Source organism: Lepisma saccharinum, chromosome 27 (genome assembly GCF_977018435.1).
Source record: "Lepisma saccharinum chromosome 27, izLepSacc3.1, whole genome shotgun sequence".
NCBI classification, from domain to species: Eukaryota; Metazoa; Arthropoda; class Insecta; order Zygentoma; family Lepismatidae; genus Lepisma; species Lepisma saccharinum.
Genome location: NC_139255.1, coordinates 43,638,757 through 43,662,199, shown reverse-complemented (window position 1 = coordinate 43,662,199; position 23,443 = coordinate 43,638,757). Strand labels below are relative to the sequence as shown.

Genomic DNA, 23,443 nt, shown 5'->3' with positions numbered 1-23,443 from the left:
CGACAAGTAAAATGGAGTGCTGTATTAAAATTAATGAGTTATTTTTAAAATATTTACACACGCATGAAATAATGCAAAATACATTGGACACAAGGCTTTTGAAATTTTTGTGTTTTATTTTTTTTTAAAATTTAAACAGAAGGAAATCGTAAATGGTAGTCAGTTAATATCGTACAAAAGGGAAAACATTTTTAATTACTTTGTCTTAATAATACTAATTTAAAACATCGATTTGTTTAAGATAAATATATAATTCCATATTGTTATTTTACGTGTAATCAAGGGTTAGATTTTGTTTGACTGACTTGAAATTGTGCTGTTCCGGTTCATTTCTAGCCTTGTAAATTTTATGTTAATTAACTCCCGCAGTTAACAACTTAGTGTGATGGATCTTTCAAGGAGTACAGTCTAATACATATTTTTAAAAAATGTGCAATGGGACATAGTCTATCATAAGATGAAGATATGCGTTAGCATAGGTCCTTCTACACTAATCAGTAAATTTGAAGTGTATTAAACATGAAAAGTTTTGACAGACCATGTTGAAAGATATTAGTTTGTATGTAAATACGCATTTTTTGCAAACGAAGTAACCCCACCGAACAAAAACACTTCTACGCAACTGCTTCTGCAGCTGCATGTATATTTGTACAAAGGGACGCACAAGCGTTGGTCGACAACATGACTGTATTTATCAATTTTTCTTTCCCATCCAACGTGTTTCATGGAATAGGGTTTTACTGTTGCATAGGGCATGAGCAGCTTGATTGGCGTCCTCAAGCTCTCAGGCTACGGCCAGACGAGCGATATTTACTGCCAGAATTCTGCCGTAAATGTCGCAACTACAATTATCGCAAGTGGGTGGTCACACGGTAGCTGTAAATGTCGCTCTACTCTGCGTTAAATATAGCAACAAAATTTCTGCCCCGGCCAGACGAGCGACATTTACTACGAAAAGCATTGTGTTCAAAACGTGTCTTGAGTTTGCTGAAAGAAATTGCTCCATTCATAGTGGCATGTAACAATGAATTGCCAGTCGAAAGCAGCTCTGTGCTTGCTTCTGATTCGTCGTCGTCGGCAAAAGCGTAAGAGACAGTGGTGGATTCATCCTATTATTAGTGAAAGATCGTACAAAGGAAAGTTTGTGCTTCTTCATAGGAAACTGAAAGACTATCCAGATAAGTTTTTTTGAATATTATAGAATGTCTACAAGCTCCTTTGAACTGCTACTTGCAACTGTGAGTGGTAGCCTGAAAAGAGAAGGTACAGTTATGAGGGACTGCATAAGTGTGGAAGAGAAACTCGCAGTTACATTACGGTAAGTTTAGTTTAATATTACTGAAAGTAAAAAGGTAATACATACTACACAGACATTGATAAAACTAGAACATAACAAGATAAAATGTTCTCTACAAATCAAAGAAAGATAACACTGACTATGATTCAACATCTGATTCAACGGTAGTTCTGGATGATGATGATGTGCATGAAGTTTGGGGAAGCAAATTTGTAGGGGAAACTGCTTGAAATGAACCCCTGCGTTCAGCAGCATCATCGTAAGACTTGAGCAACTGCATGACCTTTATCTGAAATTCTAATTTATCTGAAGGATGTAGTGTTTTCACAGTTGGTAGCAATGATAATAGAAACATTTTGTCAGGATCATTTTCATGTGGGTCGGGCCAGTTTTTTCCAAGAACGTCCAACAATTCCCTCTCAAATGAATCTCCAGCTTTAAAGTGTTCCGTCGAAGAGGTGGCATTGCTGGTATTGGTCTGCGAGAGTTCTTCCTCTGTTCTGTGGTCAATTTGGTCATCAGTTTGATCCATGTTTCCGGACGTCCTGCAGAACAATATTGAAAAGAAAAACATTCATGTTACAAAAGCATAATACAGAAGAACAGATCAAGAGACAGGCGGGGCATAAGTGTCCAGTCATCAATTTCATCATATCATCACTCATTCCCATCATCGATAATGCAGTGTAATGCAAGGAGTGAAAATATAAACCCAGTCCATCAGGTTCGTTCCCAAACAACATTAAATAAAGGAACGTAACGTGGACCGAGTATTATTCCATGTCGTGAACACGAGACATTACTTCCGACAATCTTCATCTCGTATTTTTCTTTAGCATCACTGCTCAATTTACAGAGATGTATACTCGTGACTGGCATACAAGCCGAAAAATTGCAATGTTGGTTGGGTTGTCTAGTCACACGGCGCATGATGGTCAGACATGGAGGGCTTGCTTCAGTGCTTCTTCAATAGGATCGTTACAACCCAGCAGTGTCCGTGACTGTACATACATACAACTTTGTTAGGTCCAGAACCTCCACCCCATCCCCCCGCTCTCCAACAAATTTCAGATCAGCTGCGTCTCTGATTTTCACATATGAAATATAGCAACCCTAATCATACCAAAAGTTAACTCCCCCCCTTACGTGAACTATATATACGCCCATGCTTCAAGGAAACAAACGCAAACTGCTGATTTGAAATTTATATATTAATGTACTGGAATGTGAAACAAAATCTATGTCCAACAACAGTTTAGTGTAGTAATTAAATAAGGTAGTACTTACTGCCTAGATTGCAAAGTCGGAAGAAGAAAACACATTTGTTTGTGGTAAACGTAAGGTTTCCTTGTAGTCGCCCCACTGCCACTACGTCCATCTTGTAATTTCACAGATCTTGTAAATGCATTTTTCAAGCTTTTCCAACGTTTTTGAACCTCCTTACCTAAATTAATCATAACATTCATGAGGAAAATTCGAACTCTGTTCACACAATTGTTACAAGCAAAATGCTATATCACAAATGTAACTTTAAAGGTACAAACATTTCAAAACTAGTGGCGTCTCCTGTGTACGTAACTAAATAAACAATTAAACCTGTAAATGATCAGTCATGTCTTTGAAAACGCTTCTCAAATCACTAGTTTCTACAGTTGGCATGTGGCGAAAGTACAATAACAAAGCTATTTAGATTTTAGTTTGAATATGTATTTTATATTGCGTTAACCTAATAAAATCGCCACTAGCTTTGAGATGGTTATAGCTACAATATACCACATGACAGTGTCTGAAAACAATTTATGCATAATTGTAACTGAAAGCAACTCTGTAAACACAACGAACATACTCATCTCAGTTTAAATCACAGGACATCAACTAGATGGTACTTACACATTTGTTTTTACAATTAAATTATTCTATATTTAAGATCACTTCCTGCTTTTTTTCAGATACCTGGGTTCTGGATGCTCTTTCCGGACATTGCATTTCGATTTTCTAATTGGTCGTGCCACAATTGCTGACATTGTCAGAGAAACCTGTGTGGCCATATGGCATGGTCTTCATGCTGAATACATGAAACAACCGTCTGTGGAGGACTGGCTTCAGATTAGCCACAAGTTCGAAAGCAGAGCTAATTTTCCGCATTGTGTTGGTGCTATTGACGGCAAACACATCAGGGTTATTAAACCCTGGAACAGTGGGAGCGAGTTCTTCAATTACAAGAAGTTTTTCTCCATAGTACTAATGGCAGTAGCTGATTCTGAGTATTGCTTCACGTACATAAATGTTGGAGCTTATGGAAAAGAAAGTGATTCAAATGTATTAAAGGCTACAGATTTGGGGGAACAAATCTATTCTAACACATTATCTTTACCAGAGCCCAAGACATTTTCAAGTGAACATGCAGGTGATCCAATTCCATATGTGTTTGTAGCTGATGAGGCCTTCGCACTCTGCTCAAGTTTGCTGAGGCCATATCCTAACAAAAACCTAACACCTGAAAAGAAGATATTCAATTATCGACTTACCAGAGCAAGAAGATTTGTTGAATGTGCATTTGGCATATTAGCAAATAAATGGCGGCTGTTCCATCGCCCCATTGATGTTAGTCCGGAGTTTGCCGATTGTATTATCAAAGCATGCTGTGTACTACACAATTTTGTTAGGAAGAGAGATGGGTACAACTTTGAGGATACACTTTCATGTCCACTAGAGAGTATACCTGCTCAGGGAACAAGAGGAAATAAAAGTGGTGTTCGGATGAGAGATGCTTTCACTACCTATTTTTGTTCTGATCAAGGATCACTTCCCTGGCAAAACGATTGCTTGTAAAGCTGTTCTCAAAATGTTCAAAACTTTTTCTATACTATGCTCCCCCACCCCTGCATGGAACACACCATTGGCATTGGCTGTAATTATTTACTTTCGTTTAACCCACTTATGAGCATAGTAATACATTATACTATGTTTTCATTTACTATCAATATCATTTCATTTCGTCTTGTTCATTGCAATGTTTGTAGTAAACAAAAATCCTAACCTGCTAATTGACGTAATAGTGTAAAAAATAATAACTATGTACTTTGTATTTTCAATACATTTTGATTCGTTTCAAGTACTTACCTATGTCGTTTCTTTCTTCAGAGGTCATATCTCCCCACTTCTCACCAACCACATCCATTGTCACTTTCATCCACGCATCCATCTTCATGTTTCTGTTCTTGTAGTCCTCACAATTCGTGTCAAACAAACAGGGATACTTTTGGACTTCAATTATTACATGTTCACTGTCAATATAATCCATAGTTGTACAGTTCGACAGTTAAATTACCGCAGTAAATGTGGCAGCTACAAATATCGCTACGCGTGGCCACGCTCACGCGGCAAATACTGCGGAAAAAATGGGTCCCGGCGCATTCCTTCGCGACACGACCTTGAAGACGCGCCAAACTGGCTACAATTACTGCTGCTTCTGGCCACTCCCATTTACGACCTAAGGGTGCATTTCTTCAGCTACATTTACGGCATAATTCTGGCAGTAAATATCGCTCGTCTGGCCGTAGCCTCATTGCGCAAAACAAAGACAATGAAAATGGTGATGACAATATGCTCAACTATTGTTCCCATTTCAACTGCTAAACGCAGCACATTGTTCCTCATTGCGTGAACTCTTGTTTATAAACTTGAGCTATTATTGACTGTCGGTATTTCTTTCCTTCATCACGAAGCCATGTTTTTTTTTTAACTCATGTTCTCCGCACTCCTTAGATGAAAAGGTGTTCCGAACAAAGCAATTGCGACAGAACAACACAGAAACACTTTGGGTGTACAAACTTCAACCTATTGAAATTCAATCATTTGGAATTTAATGGAATGAAAAGCAGGGACGGCGACAGGGGTGGGCACGGGTGGGCAAGCGCCCACCCAAAAATTCCTGTGCCCACCCGATTGCCCACCCAATGAAATCCACTAAGTACATATATACTTAGAGATATGTGAATTTTGCAATAAATTCTGTTTTTCATTACATGTATATTTTACTAATGAATATTATCTATACTAGAAATGTTCACATATCATCATCCCATAAAAAGCTGATTTAACTTTGTCATTAGAAAGCAAAAGGAATTACTAGAGATCTTGAAACAAGAAAACTGTGACCAATTGAATACTTCTATGATTAGAAGCAACTAGTGGGCTTAGGAGGCGCAAAATTATGCAGGATATGGTCAAGATGAGATCAGGATTTAGGGTGAGATTAAGGGCTGCCAGTCCGGGTCTTCACTGGGAAAAACCTGCTTTGAAAAGTACCACATAATGAAAAAAATAGGTACTTCGGACGTGATGAAAAATGTAGAAATACGTAGAACTAACTACCTCATGTAGCTTGGCGAAAAGTTATAACTGAAATTGTAGAAGGGATTGGGGGTGGGGTCTTGGTGTTGTAAGATCCGGGTCTTCACATATATAAATCCCGGCCTTTGTATGATTAAAATAATCTCTAGATAAACAAATAAAAACCTCAGCGTTGCTTTCTCCAACAACACAATAAATTATTTCGACTTTTTAATTAGGTCTACATTGAAATTCCAGAAGTGTCTCTTTCTTTGTATTTGTATTTTACATACCTGTCATTTTCAAATATGTACATGGTATACCAAATAACAACATTGTATGCGTTCTACTAATACTAATAAGAAGCAATTACAATAGCTACTACAATACCGAAGTATATTAATTTTGATGTAACAGTTATGTGAGTTTGGAAAAAGCAACAGAATTATTGAATTGATAATGGGTGGCTAATTCTATTTAGAAATCCTAGTTCCACACATACATTTTGCTTATCAGTTACCTAATCATGCATTTTTCTTGTGATTAACTTACGTAGAATTAAAAGAAGAAGGGGTTGGAAAGAAAGCTTTCTTTTAAGGGCGTCAGAGAACAAATCAATCACGATGAGAATGGGTTCAACCGAAAAGGTCAACAGAATCTGTAGATGCAGATGAAGTAAAGAAAAAAGGTGTCACGAAGTATCCATTAGAAAATTTTGTTTGCTTGTTTTTAAATCTACTTTTATGCTCAGATAGGATAATCGGGACTGAACCTACAGTTTAAAGTGGAGTTCGAACCAGTGTGCATTGTGCTTCCACCAGGGGAGGGGGAAGTATAAGCCAGAACCTCTTAATTAAGGCGACAACGTTATACCATTGGAAAAAAATATACAGAAAGAACTCACAGGGAACGTGTTATATTATCACCATAAGAGATACGTTCATTTAAGAGGGTGTATTGCCAGAAACAAATATTTGTTATTGTTCACGAAGTTAGCTGCCTTGATCCAACAATGAAACACTGTGAAATTGAAACTACCACCTCAACTTTCGAAGGGTTATGAACTAATGAAACTCCACTTTCGGAAGAGTAAGTTGTTGCTGATTCGACTGATTTGTTCTATGTGAAGTCACTTTTCTGCTATTTTGGCTAATGGCAACGATGAGGTTCAATGGTGATTAGATGACAGTGACGAGGGGGGGGGGGTGGCAAATACACGCAGACACTGAAAATATAACCCCCACAAATTATTATTTTGACTTTGCTTCCAGGCGCCAGAGACTAGTTCGCCTACAAGATTAAAGTTTCCAGGGTAAACTGCGCAGGATAGAGGTTGACATTTGAGCGCTTTCGGAAAGATCACGCCATACAACTCAAGTCGTCTGTGAAAAAGAGATGAATTACCGGGTATGGGGATCAATTTCGATGAATTCCTTGTGTCCAAAATCACATTTATTTTGTATCCTTGTGTCCAAAAGTAATTTTATCCTTCACCTATCACTGTCGCCTAATATATAAAGCGGAGTAGGTATGTGCCTTGTATTTTTGCACTTGAAGGACACAATTTGACGCAACCAATTCACATTTTTTTCACTACATTGACATGTAGGAAAGAATGTGATTAGAATGTATGGCTGCGCACACACAAACACTTCCTTGAAATAATTGTGCCCATCCGAGACAAAGAAGTGGAACAAGATGCGAGAATAGATTAGAAAAGAAAGATGGAAGATACCAAACACACACACATAACGATGTGTGTGTGCATGGCAGTTAAGAGAAACATTTGAAGAATGAAACGAGAGAAAGTGAAAGGGAGAAAGAGGTAACAAGCTGAGAAAGAAAGATATAAGAAGGCATTATGGAGTAAAACAGAGAAAATTAAAAGGAAAGGGAAAAGAAGTGAAGGGAAATCGGGAATGTAAGAGAGAAGGGGATACATATGCATATATGTCTTACATATATGTGTCTTACATGCATATATATATATGGCCTTACATTTATACCTGCCCACCCTAATCTATCAATATACAGCTTTTGCCCACTCGGTCGAAAATTTCTGGCGCCGCCCCTGATGAAAAGTCAAAGTTTGTAACATGAGAGTTGCGAACTAACACTCGGTGGGTATGTAAAATATATTATTTCAGTTCAGTTCAGTTTTTAATCACCATAGATATAATTCTTACATAAAAATATCGTTAATCAATTTATGGCGAAAGTGTACCATACCACATCTAATGTATTAGGTTACAACCCCCCATGGAATTGTTCCAAGAGGCGGAGAAAATTTTAAAAAATCACTCACTTGTCCCTTTTGAGTGAAAATGCCCTTTCCTTTTATCATATCCTTAGCAACCCGTTTCCACGGGCATGTTCTTTGCTCACTTTCCTACATGCCATGTATTCGGTATTTTCTCGAACTTACAGGGTGTTCCGCAACCACTTTTCCAGCGAATACTAAAAAAACCTGTGCCGACCTTTTGACTTATATTAGGTCGTGTTATATTTTTTTTGTTGCTGTTTGAGCGCTTGTGGAGAGCTATAGTATTTTGTTTTCTCTTTAAAAAAATAGTCATAGGTTATAGGAACAAAGAAATCTTAAAGGACTGATAAAACATTTAACAAAATAGTTATTTATAATGAAATTGGCTGCACTTTACAATGCTCCGAAAGTACTTGATTGATTTATAGGATAACTGAAAAGTCTCTTAACTCCTATAAAATGTAAAGGAGTTCAGCTGGGTACAAATGGTCATGATAGAAACAGGTTAGGCCCCGGGGGAACCAGATTGGTGTGTTCCAAGCGGACGTCCACCAATTGAATTCAACTCAAAATTTTTATAGGCGAAGGGGAGATGATAGGCGCCGATTTCTTCAGAAATTTGGGGGGCAAAGGTAAGTAAAGCATAAGTTCTGATTTCTTTCTGTTTGTGGGAGGGGGGGGACAAAAGTTTTTTTTTTAAGTTGGGTTTTACACTTGAGTTAACCTACCTTTGAAAAATTGTAATTGCTATAACTATCTTTGACAACAAAACATATATTTCAGGGTACATCGAACTTTATTAGTTGAACAAAGAATTCACTGTACTACTGTGATTATGTAATTGTACAACATAATACTTTACATGTGTCCTCCTCCGTAGCCGAGCGGGTTAAGGAGTTCACTCGTCTTACTCGTTCCCTGCGCGACGGCGTAGGTTCGAATCCGGCTCTGGTCGGAGTTTATTCGGCCTACGTATAGAGCCGGTGGCAACCCACCATCGTGAGGAAATTGGGAAGCTCCGAATGAGTGAGCGGTAACCCGTTCAAGAAGACCTACAATAACGGCTGGGGGTTCGTCGGGCTGACCACCCTCACCCCAACACTGGTCTAAGATCTCCAAGCTGCAACAGGTGGTGAAGGAACAGTGTGGGAGGGAGACCAGCAGTCGGTAGGTAAGCCAAGACCCCCATAGGGCTGGCGCGCTGAGGGTTAAGTTAATACTTTACATGTAACTTTTGACTGAGAATTTGATTATCATATTCGATTTAAAATACTTATTCCTAAAATCCTTATTAGGCATTTAATATCTTCACACATATTTACATATTTACATTTACATGATCCAAGATAAAATTTTCATCCAGCCGAGGTCGATTTCTGGTACCCCAACTACCCACCCTGTCGCCCCCCGCCTCACTACTTTCCACCTTCAGCCAATAAAAACATAACCGTGTTGCATATTTACGGTTTTAACGACGATAAATATTAGCTTTGTTTTTTCAATGTCTTAATGCAAAGAACGGGTACGTATATTGTAGGTTGATATCAAAATAACAGTAGGCTCTTAGTTTAAATTGCTACATGATTTTTAAATATACATTTGTCATTTAGAAGTAACTTAATTAATTTTTCTCTACACAAATCCAATCTTTATAAAACAAATATCCACATTTTTGTAATCAGAAATAAGGATTTGGCTCTACTAAATGGGGATGCCACACATACACGTATTGTTTTGAACGTTGGTTAAGCATTGGTATTGGTATAGACATGTAACACTGCAACTTTCAGGCACATCAATGCAGTATGAAGTAGCACACACATGTTTACAGGTACATGTAAAAATTATATACAAATCGTGATTATAACGTGCGTTAATTTTTTTAAAAGCCGGCCTGAGGTACATTTTTAATTGTTTGCCATTTGCCTCTAATCGATCGTTGTTGTATCAGTCTTGTATGTACGTATACTTATAGCGGCGAGTGAGGGGGTGCAAAGAAGGAAGGGGCGAGGGAGGAGGGGAGTTTTAAATTGAACGCACTGTATAAAACAGTCGCATATTGAATACAGAATATTTTCAACTCCTACTTGACTTTTCCGAAAGAAAACAAAGGTGCCTATTTTGAAATGAAGCCTACAGTAATCCCATGCTTCTTCCTCTACTCTCGCAAACAGTGGCGGTGATTGGGTTCCAAAACCGAGTTGGCCAGGTGCCGGGGGGCAAAGACAGTATATCAGTATATTTCTATTTGTAGTCAAGGATTAGCATAGTGCAGGGGTAAAAGTGCTGAAAAGTAGGAAGGCAACTGACCCCGCTCGCTCCCCCGATCCTCGCACATGTTCATTCATAATATACCATGCGTTGCCCTTAATTCATTATCGGTTTGAAAAAGGAAATACTGAAACAGTAAACGCACGAGCACAAGGATGGTACTCAAACTGAGTGATATTATTGATTCTGCCCATTTCAGAGCAGAATTCTGCGTAATTTCCAACACCTGTTGTATGCGAAGTTTCTGTGTGTAAAAGTTATGTAATATGTTGAAATTTATATATTGACCCACTATAAGAGGGGGTCAAACGAGAACTGAAGGGGCCCGGACCCACCTAGCTCTCCCGGTTTAGGCGCCCGTGGTGATGTAATCGTATATAGCTATATACTACGTGGAAGTGAGAATGACATTTTAGTGGCAGAGGTCCTTCTCATCCTTGTTTGTGCTTCTTCTCGTTTTGGTATTTACTAAGAAGTTTGTCAAAACTTCTTCTAGATTCGTTTTCTGCTAAAATAGGAATATCAGGACTGGCTTTACAGTTTAATTTGAAATCGAAATATCTGCAAATATTTTACGTGATAAAATTATATGAAATTTATTGCATTTATGTGTGCATAAAGTGGGGCAAAATTCTGCTTATTGTGATGGAATGTTAAAAGTTATAATTTATATAATTTTATAGATTGTAAAATTTCAGCAATTCATATTGTGAGAGCTGTGAAAGTATTTGGTTCTTGAAAAAAACTACATGAAAAATTCAAGAGGAAAGGTCAGTAGTATATTCTTCTGAAGCAGATTATTATCGTATCTTCAAACCGACTACTTCCTTAGAAAAGTAAGGAATTAGCCTGTAGCATGATTTTTTTTAAAACTAAACTTAATCTTATTCCACAGTTTCACACACATTTTAAACAATTTTCATCGAATTGAGATTTCCAAGAGCACAGGTCAAGTGAAATAATTAGAAATACAACGGAGTAGAATAGTTACAGTGAGTTCAATTATGTTCTTTCTAAACAAAATAAACTTTTTGTGTTTAGCTATTAGATAGTATGGATGCTTATAAAAGCAGCAACTTGGGGTGGTCATATTATTTCAAGTACAACTTGAACGTACGGTTTGAGTGTATATTGTACCAATTTAAATTTTTTTGGGAGAGTGCTGTAATTGGAAAAAGTTTCTAAGGAAAATTAATTTGTTGAATGAAAGGTAAAATGTTAAGTAAACTATGGACTAGATAGAAACGTGTAACTCAAAATGCGTCTATTTGAAACCCGACTTGTAGTGCAATTAGCCATAATTTGGGAGGGTTGTACGTGTAAAACGGTTACGTTGTCATAAGATTTTGCTTTACATTGCTGTTGGTTCCAAGTTTCAATGCATCAGATAGCGAATGCAGTTTGCTTTCATTTTGGGTCGACGGGGACACAACATTATGTCATTAAGGAAGTCTAAAGTAACTCTCCACTAATTTCCAGCTTCACGTTATTTTCTGCAATAATTGACCAATTTTTGCCTGAAGTAACTGGCTAAGAGATTCAATTTGGCCAGGGGTGCCCACAGGGGGGGATTGTGGCGCAGATTGCGCCATCGAAATTTTTGGGGGGGATTTTTTATTTTATCTAATATAAAATTTAAAATTTATATATTATTTCTAAAATAAATGTAAAGACGTTTTCACCTTAAGTACACCATATCTAATCCATTATATGCAGAAAATGAAGTATTTAAAGGTAGGGATGATGCCCACAAGTGGGTTTGTGAACTCACGTTATGTCCAAGGAACTTATTTTTTTGGGGGGGGGGGGACAATTTTCTGTGATGGAAATCTGGTGTGAAACAGTACAGCATTTGACACAAGTTCAATTACGTTATTAACTATCCATTGCCGTTACATAAACAGCAAATTCTAGACTGCCAAGGAAATTGTAACGGGTAAAAATATTATTAAGGAAGTGGGGATATCCGACTCTCACACATTGGGTCTTAAATCGACACGTGGATTCTGGTGGGGGATTGAGAATTAAACGTTTGGGGGGAGGGTGGCAATATCCGAATATTTAATATCATTGTTAAATCTTAGATTATCGTGGGAATTTTAGTTAGGGGGGTGACCATTAAATTTGGGGGAGATCCAACTCTTGTGTATTAATATTACGTCTGAGATTGTAGCGGAAAATGTGGTTTGGAGATTTTTTTTCTTTTGGAGGGAGTAATATCTAGGTTGAAGGATTGAATATTAAATTTGATGCTAGGAGATATACCTAGTCTTACCATAAATACTGTCCCAAAGTTGTAAGTAAATAGACACAAAATGGTGAGAGATATTGTAATATCAGAATAACATGAGGTGCATGGATGCATTATGAACCAAAATCACAAATAATTATTCGAAATGGCCACCTTTAGCACTGACATACTTCTGAAGTCTTCGTGGCCACTCATCAATGGAATTACGCAACACATGAAGTGTAAACTCCGCAGCTGCCTTCTGAAGAGACCGCTTTAAATTGTCAATATTGGGATGTCTCTTCTTGCAAGCCATCTCCTGAAGCTTGGACCACAATTTGTAGTCCAAAGGGTTTAAGTCTGGACTGGCAGTGGGCCAATCTGACATGGAAATGAAGTCAGGAACATTTGCCTCCAACCACTGCTGGGTGGTGCGTGCTTTGTGTGCTGGGGCTGAGTCCTGCTGGAAGCTCCAGTTCTCTCAATGGAAGATGGTGTCGGTAAGATTCTTGCATAGTTTCTCAAGCACTGTCTGCTGGTACACTTTGGCTGATGTTTTTACCCCTTTTTCACAGAAATGGAGCGTGCCCTCATAGCAAATGTTCCAGACTTCGTTTCCATGTCAGATTGGCCTTCTGCAAGTCCGGACCTATACCCTTTGGACTACAAATTGTGGTCCAAGCTTCAGGAGATGGCTTGCAAGAAGAGACATCCCAATATTGACAATTTAAAGCGGTCTCTTCAGAAGGCAGCTGCGGAGTTTACACTTCATGTGTTGCGTAATTCCATTGATGAGTGGCCACGAAGACTTCAGAAGTATGTCAGTGCTAAAGGTGGCCATTTCGAATAATTATTTGTGATTTTGGTTCATAATGCATCCATGCACCTCATGTTATTCTGATATTACAATATCTCTCACCATTTTGTGTCTATTTACTTACAACTTTGGGACAGTATTTATGGTAAGACTAGGTAGAGCTCTTAATAAAGTGTAAAATCTTAGATTATCAAGGGATTACTTTAGGGTTCGAACATTATATTTGGGAACTATATTTAGCGATATGGTATTCGCACGTTTCGGCGCCGAACGTGTGAAAAGAGAAGCTGGAAAATAGCAAATATCTAGGAATCCTATGAAAGTACTGAAGTCCCATTAAATTAATATTCTTGCAAGCCTGCAAAGAAATGTATATAAAAATTTTCTTCCTCGCTTCGCTCGCTTGCGTCACAAAAATGTGTGTCTGGCATTTTCATTCTGGCATTTTCATGCGACGATTGTGAAGAATTATACTGTAGATGCATTACAAGAGATAAACAATATTCTCGATATTAATTAATAATATAATTTCTTAAAATATTATGTTTAGTGTCGGTATACTGCTTATTTAAAGCAGGTGAGTCAGTTTAATGATATGGTTCTATTAGCAATATTATTCTATTATTGATTCCCTAAAGGCTGTGATGCAATAACTGTACTAACTGTATACTTCATAGTAACGTCTTGCACATTACTCGATAAAACAGGAAAATAAATAGTGTCAAATTCGCATTTCTAACTTATTGTTGCAGGGTAATTTTGCTATACCAAGTGGAATTTCCACTTAAGATGAAATCTATGTAATTATTGCTATAGATTACTAAAAAAATGTAATTACCCCAAGCAGAGGGGGTGAGTTCTTTGAAGGAGGCACCATATTATATTCTCGTCCCGGCCTTAGGAATTTCTAGCTACGGTTCGGTAATTTTCGATCTTAAGTTGTGCAAGATTTTGTGTTAAATCCATAAATTGTGGGTTATTGAAATCTTGTTCTCCAAGCACTGTTTAAATACATATTTATATAATTATGACACTTGAGATTGCTAGCTTTCCGTTATTTCGAAAATTTGAACCATTAACAAATATGGACAGTTTAACAGGCTATTGTAATGCATCCACGGTTTACCTGGGGGATGGAAACCTCTGTTTAAGGAGGACGAGCAGATCAAGTATCGTGTTCAATAAAGCTTAGAAAAATGTTACTTTCAGTAGGCACGCTATCGTAATTAAATACTTCATTAAATAGTGAATTACCACATGATTTGGGGGGGACGCATGACGAGATTTGGGGGGGATTGCGCCATTGGCCTTGGGGGGGATGGGCACCCCTGAATTTGGCGCAGTAATAGATGTGTCACAGATGATATAATGATGCGACATAACCTTTCTTTAATAAACTATTTTCAATTAAGAGAAAATTATTGTAGTTAATCTTTGAAAATGTTATTTACATGCTCATTTCAGGTAATTGAAGGTGAAGACTGTGATGCCCAATCAGATGTAACAGCCCACAGCATATCATCTCTGACAAACTCACGATGTGTCACAATACCATATGAGAAATGGTTAGAAATCGAACCGGAATGCCACAAATGGGGGAAAGAAGAAAGGTATTCACTAAAAACATTCGCATGGACTCACGCACTGGCAGAAGCAATTTCTAATCAGCTTTCATTACCTTGCGCATTTTCCTTCAAGCGAAGCAAAGTGAGAGTAACTGAAAACGCACAATATTTTTGCAAACTTGTTGGAAATTGTTCTGAATGTGACACCATCCTAACTGGTATAATACCCAAAGAACCTAATGTTAGAAATGGTGATGTCCAAATTGACGTTGTTTTAACTGGTGGAACGAATAGACAACATTTTAAAAAAAGAGTACTGTCTGGTGTTAAGAGAAAATGGATACAAAGTTTAGACACTGGAAGGACTAGCTCGACTGTTGTAAGGAATCAGTTGGCCTCAAAAGTTATGAAACTAGGCGACAAGGAACCGCCAACGTTACCAAAAGGAAGTACCATACGCCAGGCTTTTTACGAGAAGAGAAAAAGTGAAAGATTAAGTTCAAACTACTTTCAAGGTGTGCTTGAGGTGAAAAAGGAAATTCCTAATTACATTCATGATGTTGGACAAGATAAGTTTTTTGTGCATTTTTGGAGTAGTGCTCAACTGGATATTTGTAGAAAGCTATTCAGTGAAAAGCATTCGAGTTTACATATAGATGCCACGGGAAGGACTGTTTCGCCTGCATCAGGCACAGACGGGTCAACTTCACCAGTGTTTTACTATGTCGGGACAACTAGTGGCATTCCTGTTGTGCAGATGTTAAGTGCTCGCCATCATACTCCTGGTTTCACATTTTGGCTAATGAGTTGGATAAGGGATCTTGATAAACTACCCCATACTGTTGTCACCGATAACTCTTTAGTAATGATGCAAGGATGCTCTATATCTTTCAATGGAATATCACTAAAGCATTACAAAATATTTGTTATGACTGCTTAAGAAGTGAAGGTAACATGGGCCTGCCAAAGGTATGGTTGAGACTGGACTGTGTTCACATTGTGAAACTTGTGAGCAAGTTACCCTTCTTGGTATCTGCAAATCGCCTGGTGAAGAAATTTTTCATGCATGCAGCTTGCCAGTTAATCACAACTACTAATTTGGAGAATGCAATTCACATTTTCACGTTAATTTCTGTAGTTTCACAATGTGAATGTGAAACAAACGAGTGCAAGAAAGCGACAGAAGAACTTAAAACTATCATAGCAGATGATGAATTTGAGAACACATCATTAGTAGATGATTGTGAAATTGGAGATTCATGCGCTTTAACGGACAATGATGCTTGTGTGTCTGAAAATAAATTTTCTGTTTTGGGCTCTGCGATCATTGAAAAATATGGGCATCTGCCACTTAATTTTAATATTGACGAGAATGAAGCACCAAATCCATATTTTCAACCTGACCTGCCATCAGCACTGAATAATATTATTTTCAGCAAGTTGCCAATGGCTACAGCAGTTATGGCACAATATTACAACAGTTCGGTTTTTCGCATATCTAACAGCGAAGTCGAATCCCACCACAAATTTGTAAAGTGTCAGTTATTCGCGGATAGCCGACTACCAACAACTCCGGATATATTTTTACAAAGATTCCACACTAACCAGGATGGCTTGCTTAAATTGAAAGCTGCTGAGGATCAAAATGAAGTTGAACGTGTCCACAGCATTTCTAATACACGGGAGCATAAGAAACAGCATGAAGTTAATACCCTGCATATGGTGGAAGAAAGCGAATGTGAAGGTAGAGATCATGATGTTAGTCACAAGAGAACAAATGAAACAAGTTTGGATCAATTCAGATGTTTGTCGTCTGTTTCTGAGGAAAATAGAGATGAAGCCCAAGGTATGTGTGTAGTCTGCCATCTACCAGCAGGAGGAGCTCACAGATGTAGCGGTTGTAAGGAAGTGGCTCATGTGTTTTGTGGTGTTGGTGATGAGAATGAGGAGGGATATGGCCAGATGGTAGTATGCTTCAACTGTTCTGCAAATGAAAACCCATTCAAGGAACAAATGAAACATGTGAATGGCAGCATAGAGATTTCTGAAGAAGTAAACAGGCCAACAGACTTCTCAAACAACGGAAACCAAGAAGAGGTTTTCGAAAGCCTAAATTCCCAGCTAAATAAAAACTTCCAGGCACTTGCCGTTGAAGCAAATATCATGAGGCAGAAAAAAAATGAAATTATTGTACGGTAGAGGATAGTGTTACCGATAAAAATATGTTGAGCCCGGCTTGTTACGAAAAGGCGGAGGAGTTCCAAACATGTAGCATTTGTAAAGGTAGAGTGAACTCACATAGTTGTAAGAATCACATTGTGACAGGGGTGGCTTCACAAAATCAGTGTTGCAGATGTTCTCAGCCATTGGTCAGAAGCATTCACGGAGACTTGCAGGCTGTTGAAGATTGGCGTGGAGAGGTATCTTCTGCGAACAACTCAAAAAGGACATACTTTGATCCCAATACTGAATGGATCAACCCAGGAGTTCATATTAAAATCATAAGAAACGGGAATTTCTTGAAGCCCGTACGGTTTCCCAAAATGAGTAGTATCTGTGTGAAAAACACATGCTCATTCGATTCTTTATTCACGGTGATTTGTTGTGCTTTCTTGGATAGCGTACATGTACAGGAATGTGAAGACTGGCAGTTGGATGACCCATTCGTGTGCATGGTTACGAATTTTTGCGAGGATCAAAATGTAATCACAGTGTACAAGCAAAGGGCTGCTATGATCCACACAATCTTCAGAAATCTAGGGAAATTATCTCATGTGGTTCCTACACTTCTTGTTTATGACTGTAAGTAATACTTTCCTTACTTTTTCTGTCTTGCATTTCAAATTATAAATGTTGATAGGTAATATTTTTCGAATAGAAAATGCGTACACCGCATATTAGACATGTTTGACTATGAAAGCAAAAAGTTCAGTTTCAAGATAATATATCGCTTATTAAATAGAAATTTTGTAATATTTGAGATACAATGTCAATCATTATAATAATCCAGATTTAAAACTAGAGACCCGAATAGAAGAATTCTGTGTGTTCAGATTTCACTGTCTTTATTTAGACGCTACAAATTTTATTAATAGATAAGGTATAAACTGAAAGAAGCATTTCTCGTAAACTTGGTGTTGAATAACTTAGCAATTAATAGATGAGGAATGTATTTGCAATCCATTAGGAATTATCGTGTCTCGTAATGTAGGGGCAAGGCGGACTCCCAAGGGGAAACACACAGCAGTCCCACAAATCCGACTATGAATTTTGTTTTTCGATCACTTGCTTGCTCCATTATGAAGTTGTAGTAATATTGTAAATGAAAATAATGTCCTATCTTCTTGTATTTTAATTTTGCTTCCTCATAGCCTAATATAAATCTTATTTCAGGTTTTATGACACTCAATTACATGTCGCTCAAAGTTACCAACTTCGTGACTGAATGGACACGCCAATGCACAAATCCAAATTGCCCAGGAAAAGAGGAAAATGCAAGAAGAACGCTTCTAACCATAGAATGCGATACCGATGATGACGTGAGAGATTTGGAAATTAAAGTAATTGCTAGTCTTAGAACGAGAGAAATTGATATGTGCTCCTCTCTATTTCCAGGAGGAATGAATGTAGTACACGATATGCCTTCGTTTGCAATATTTGATGAATCTATATCTAGAAGGTAAGACAGATTTTAATGGCATTGGTATTTAATTTAAGAAGGTTATGTACTAGTTAGAGAAGTGTCTACTTTAAAATATGAATCGATTTTATTTCTGTGTTTCAGAAATGATATTTTAAACGAACCAACTTCAAACTAGAACACGCATAGTGCTTTTGCATTAAGAATAATTAAATAAAAGGAAGTTTTCTTCTTTTCAGTTTAGAACACGAACCTTGCATTATTGGGATGAATGAATGTTAACAGGGAAATTTTACATCTTGCTTTTACGCAACGTGAGGTTTTGCTTGCAAGTTGCCTGCTAATAATTCCACTGCATAAACTGCTATGTCTTTCCTCTTTGTTTGTTTCCACAAGTTGATTTTAAGATCTGTTTGTGCTCAGAGTGATACCGGGAAGCTGATAACCCTTGATTACGAGGCGACAGCGTTTGCAACTGTGCTGTCGTGGAGGCCTCGGATTTTTAATCTTGCTGAGCACCACTAGAACTTTCGAAGCGGTTCATCCGAACATACTTGGTTCTAATGTAAAATTTACTTGAATTTATATTCTCACTTTTTTACATTTTCGACTGTGCATCTTGTCGCAATGTAGGCATATATCGTAACACAAGATAACAGTGTATTTCCTTTTTCAATTATTTTACTCTTCTCTGAGAATATAACTTTTCCAGTAGCTCTTTCTAAAAAACTTGTTGCAGTATTAATTGCTGTACTTCGTAATTTTACGTCGCTTTGCATTCATTCGTGGCTAATCGTGACCACAAGAATGTACGAGTATTAGTGGATGTACCGAGACCTAGACTACCGTTAATACTATGGCTGAGCCGATACCACTTTGAACCGATACTGATGCCAATACTCTCACCGATACCCACCGATACCGATGTCGATGCCGATACCGATATTTATAAAATTAGATTTTAAAGTAATAAAGGCTAGTTATTGGGTCATACAAACTCATCATATCACATTCCGACATTATATAACTCCAAAATTATACTCATGTATCATTAAAACGCTTTAAAATGTCTTGTGACATTTCGTAATTTTGTTTTATTTGAATTTCTCTGTAGGCTCAGGGATGCAAAGAAAGAAGTTTTTGAAACGTTGCAAGACTTTTTTAGGTGTTGCAGTTACAAAAAAAAAAAAAAAAAAAAGAATCTTTGGCTTGTGACTCTTCTTCTGTTTCATATAAACACTATTCATTCTTGTCGTTGCGGTTAACCTGGAAGGGGAGAAAGCGACGTAAAAATATATGCAAATACAGTCATTAAAATAAGGCCTCTTTTTTAGGGTAACCATGCGCTCCGTTTTGACCGGGACAGTCCCCTTTTTAGAGGCGTGTCCCGGTCCATATGATTAAAAAGCTACTATTTGTTCCGTTTTATAAAGTCATACATTTCATTCTAAAAGAGATATATTGTTTTGTGTGTGTTCCGTTCTTTGTAGAGCATTTAATAAGCATGCAGTTTCTATACTTAATTGCAAGAATTTAAAATTCCTGTGTCTTGACACAAACTCAAAAGAAAAATCTAGAGTTGTGTGTCTCATATGTGGGGTAAGTTTTCGGGGAGATTTTATGAATTTCAAATACTGCTTATCAATCAGCGGATGAGTTCGCAGTATGCGTATTTGTATACACTTTTCAGCATATCTTCTATGTCTGTCTTTATACACATACGAAAAGTGACAATGATATGTTACGGACTTAAAAAAATATAGTACACAATTTCGTACTTCGGAACACTTCGGAACTTCATTACAATTGACTTTAGCTTCCCTATTAAGTTTTAATGATGGGATTTAACCCATTAGTTGGATTTAGTATTGATTTGCTAAGATCGAGGAATTACAAGACGTTTTTGCCGATTTAATTTTGCAATGTAATTGTGAAGCATCATTAAGTGAGAGAGTAATTGACGGATATGTCTCTTTTTTTCCTTTCCATCTATTGATGCCCTTGAATGTATTCAGATCCGTGGTGTGTAGTGGAAGGGCATCGCTGGAACTTACAAAGTTGCCGTCTGTGCTTTTGCTAGATATCGGTAGGAGCAAAGGGGTTGGATCAAAGGGCAGTCCAGCTATTGATCGTCCTATTGCCGTTTCACTCAGGACAATTCCACTTATTCTAATGATAAATGGGAAAAGGTAGGTTATATAAAACATATTTATATAATGAAAAGGGAAGAAAATCTAACCAAATAGTATAGGTTAAACTATATATTGCGCCAATATTTTGAAAAACTAACCATAGTGATAACTAACTACTTTTCGATCCGTTGTGTTAGTGATGCAGATAAAAGAACTTGTTAAAGTTGAAATGAATTTGTTTAATACATTACTTATATGGGGGGAATGTAACTAATATGTTAATAATTTTGGATATAAGAAAAAACATTGCCACGTACGTTAATATATTTTGTTCTCTATTTTTTTTAAAAAATAAACAGCAGCAGCTTAGGAAACTTGCCAATATTGTATCGCTTTTTAGTTTGTATTGGCGCAATATCTCTAAAACGGTAACTTGTCTTTTTAAACAATGTGACTGTTTAAAGTGTGATCCGAACCACTATGTGCCGAACCACAGGACCCCTTGATTACAAGGCTAATACGCTATCACTGCGCTATCCGGGAGGCACTATAGTTTTAGAGATCTTTGATATAACAAGTACTGTAAATGGACATTATTTTCATTGTGAATGAAATCAGTGAATTAGCATATCTCTCTATTTGGAACATTAGGTAGACGAAATTATTTTTTTAAAAAAATCACCAATTTATAGTTTTCTTTGGCATTTTAAACGCATTAGATTGTTATTTTTTTATTTTTATGTAGTTACTTTTACATTCATAAAACTTTATTACTTGCAAATTACATTATACATTTTTTCTCTGATGGTACATTTTAGGAGGCCAGTAAGTTGGTTTCTTTCATTTCCATGTTTTATAATAATATTATTCTGTTGTATTGGTAATTTATATAAAAATCTGCAGAATGAAGGTTCAACCTAGGATTGGAGAGTTAGGCTCGCTTTAGACGAAAGCATTTTACTTCGCATTTTTCTTAACATTTTTAGTATGATCTAATTCTGCAATTTGAAGGGAAGAAATCTTTTTGATGTCATTTTATATTTCACACATAGAATGGGTCCTAATTTCATTAGGATATCGCGTGGCATAACCAATCACAAGACAGCTATAGGTCACGAGTGCAGATGTAATGGTGGCAGAGTGAAATGTTAACAATGTATCACTTCACGTAGTGCTACTTAAAGACATACGCACTTTGTAGCACATACAGTACACGTTTGGAAGAATAAACTAGTTGTAGAGTTTCAGTTTGTTTAATGTTTACACGATATCTCTTCAATTAAATAACTATTTCCTCTTTTAAATTACATCTCCTCCTCTTTAAATTTATTACTCATGAAATGAAAACCGAGTAACTCCTATGTATTGCGTGCTGCATAAATTATCCAACGTTCTCTGCACGCTTCGCATCATCATATTCAACAATTTTAACCGGAATGTTACGTGAAATTCTTCATTGAGGACTAAAGTGCTGTCTGATATAAAAAAGACTGTACAAGATTTTTGGAAGCATTTCAGCTGGCAAAAATGTTAAATGGAAATACTTCTGTCTAAAGCGTGCCTAAGACAGACTCCTCTTTCGTAAGTACAGCTGATTAAGCTATCTTTGTCTTTAATTTTGTGTAACCGTAGCTTATTACTCTTCTTCAATAGGCCCTATAACCAAACGAGATACATTTTCCCACTCATCTTATGTTTACGAAATTTTTAAGTTATTTCTCTCTGTATATCTAAATAATGAATACATTTCCCTTGCTTTAACTTTTAGAATTATTCTTGAAAAGGAATGCATGAAGCACACCCAAGAATTTAATTACTGTAAAGTATTGTGATACAATAATTTGTGGTGGAAAGTCTTTATATAAATTTTACACTTGTCATCTAGGAAAAGAACCTGTATCATTTGATCATTCGTTTCTAGGTATACTCTACGAGGTGTAATTCAAGAGAAAAGTTCCCATTACGTAGCATTCTGCCGTAGGCGAGATGGACGGTGGCAGAAAGCAGATGATATGGCTGGAAAAGTAGTTCCAGTAAAATCAACGATTAGAATAGACTTGAGAATGTGTGTTTACAGTCTTTAAAATACATGTGTTATCTAGGTTGAGTAAAATTAATTACGTGCACATTTTTTTCATAGTGAAGGTGGAAATAAGTTTCTGAAAATGTACAGAAAGATGAGAAATAGTTGAAACGATAAGAGTGATTTGCCAGTAATGATATATTCACGGATTACTTTCGATAAAACAAGTCATTGTACTTAGTAAGGGTGTTAAATATAATTGATTATTTAGTCTTAATATAAAATTACGATTTCAGTTTAGCAATTTTTTAATTGAAATACATATTTGAGATCATATTAGCGTTTTCCTTTCCTTTTCCTTCTGTAATGCATCAGTGATTATAATGAAGATTACTGTAGCTGCATTAATTTGTTTTTAGTATTAAAGCTAAGGTACGTTACTGCTTTCTTGTAATAATAATCCCTGAAAGAAATGGCCATGATACATTTCAAAGAAACCAGACATTTTCAAGAAAGTGTTTAAATATTTGATGTCAGTAGGTAAAATTATTGTATTTCTAGATAATAGGTTTATAAGTTAGGAATTACACATTTCATATTTTCCTATGTACGTGTGTGTGTGTGTGTGTGTGTGTGTGTGTGTGGATTCCCAATGCAATTTTATTTTGGATACTTCTTCTAATGTTATGCAGAACTAATGTTTTCAAGGTAAAAAATGAAGATTCAAAAACTTTTCCATGTAGAGAGTTTTAAAAATATATTAATGTATACAAGTTCCAGACGTAATACACATATTTTATAAAAGAAGGTGTAGATTGTAGTGTAAACAGACGATCCGCAACAATTTACGTAATTGTCTATTAGATGCAA

General features: G+C 36.8%; 2 protein-coding genes across 2 annotated transcripts in view; both read right to left on the bottom strand.

Moving 5' to 3' along the window:
* NiPp1 (nuclear inhibitor of protein phosphatase 1) overlaps window positions 1-23,443 on the bottom strand; it is a 419,486-nt gene that overhangs the window by 144,876 nt on the left and 251,167 nt on the right. The gene's annotated exons all lie outside the window — the stretch shown is intronic.
* On the bottom strand, window positions 1,437-4,601 carry LOC145980230 (uncharacterized). Its single transcript, XM_083113247.1, has 3 exons — window positions 4,421-4,601; window positions 3,659-3,794; window positions 1,437-1,842 (listed from the first exon to the last, which is right to left on the bottom strand). Exons 1-3 carry the CDS (start codon window positions 4,599-4,601, stop codon window positions 1,437-1,439), a joined length of 723 nt encoding a protein of 240 aa, XP_082969373.1.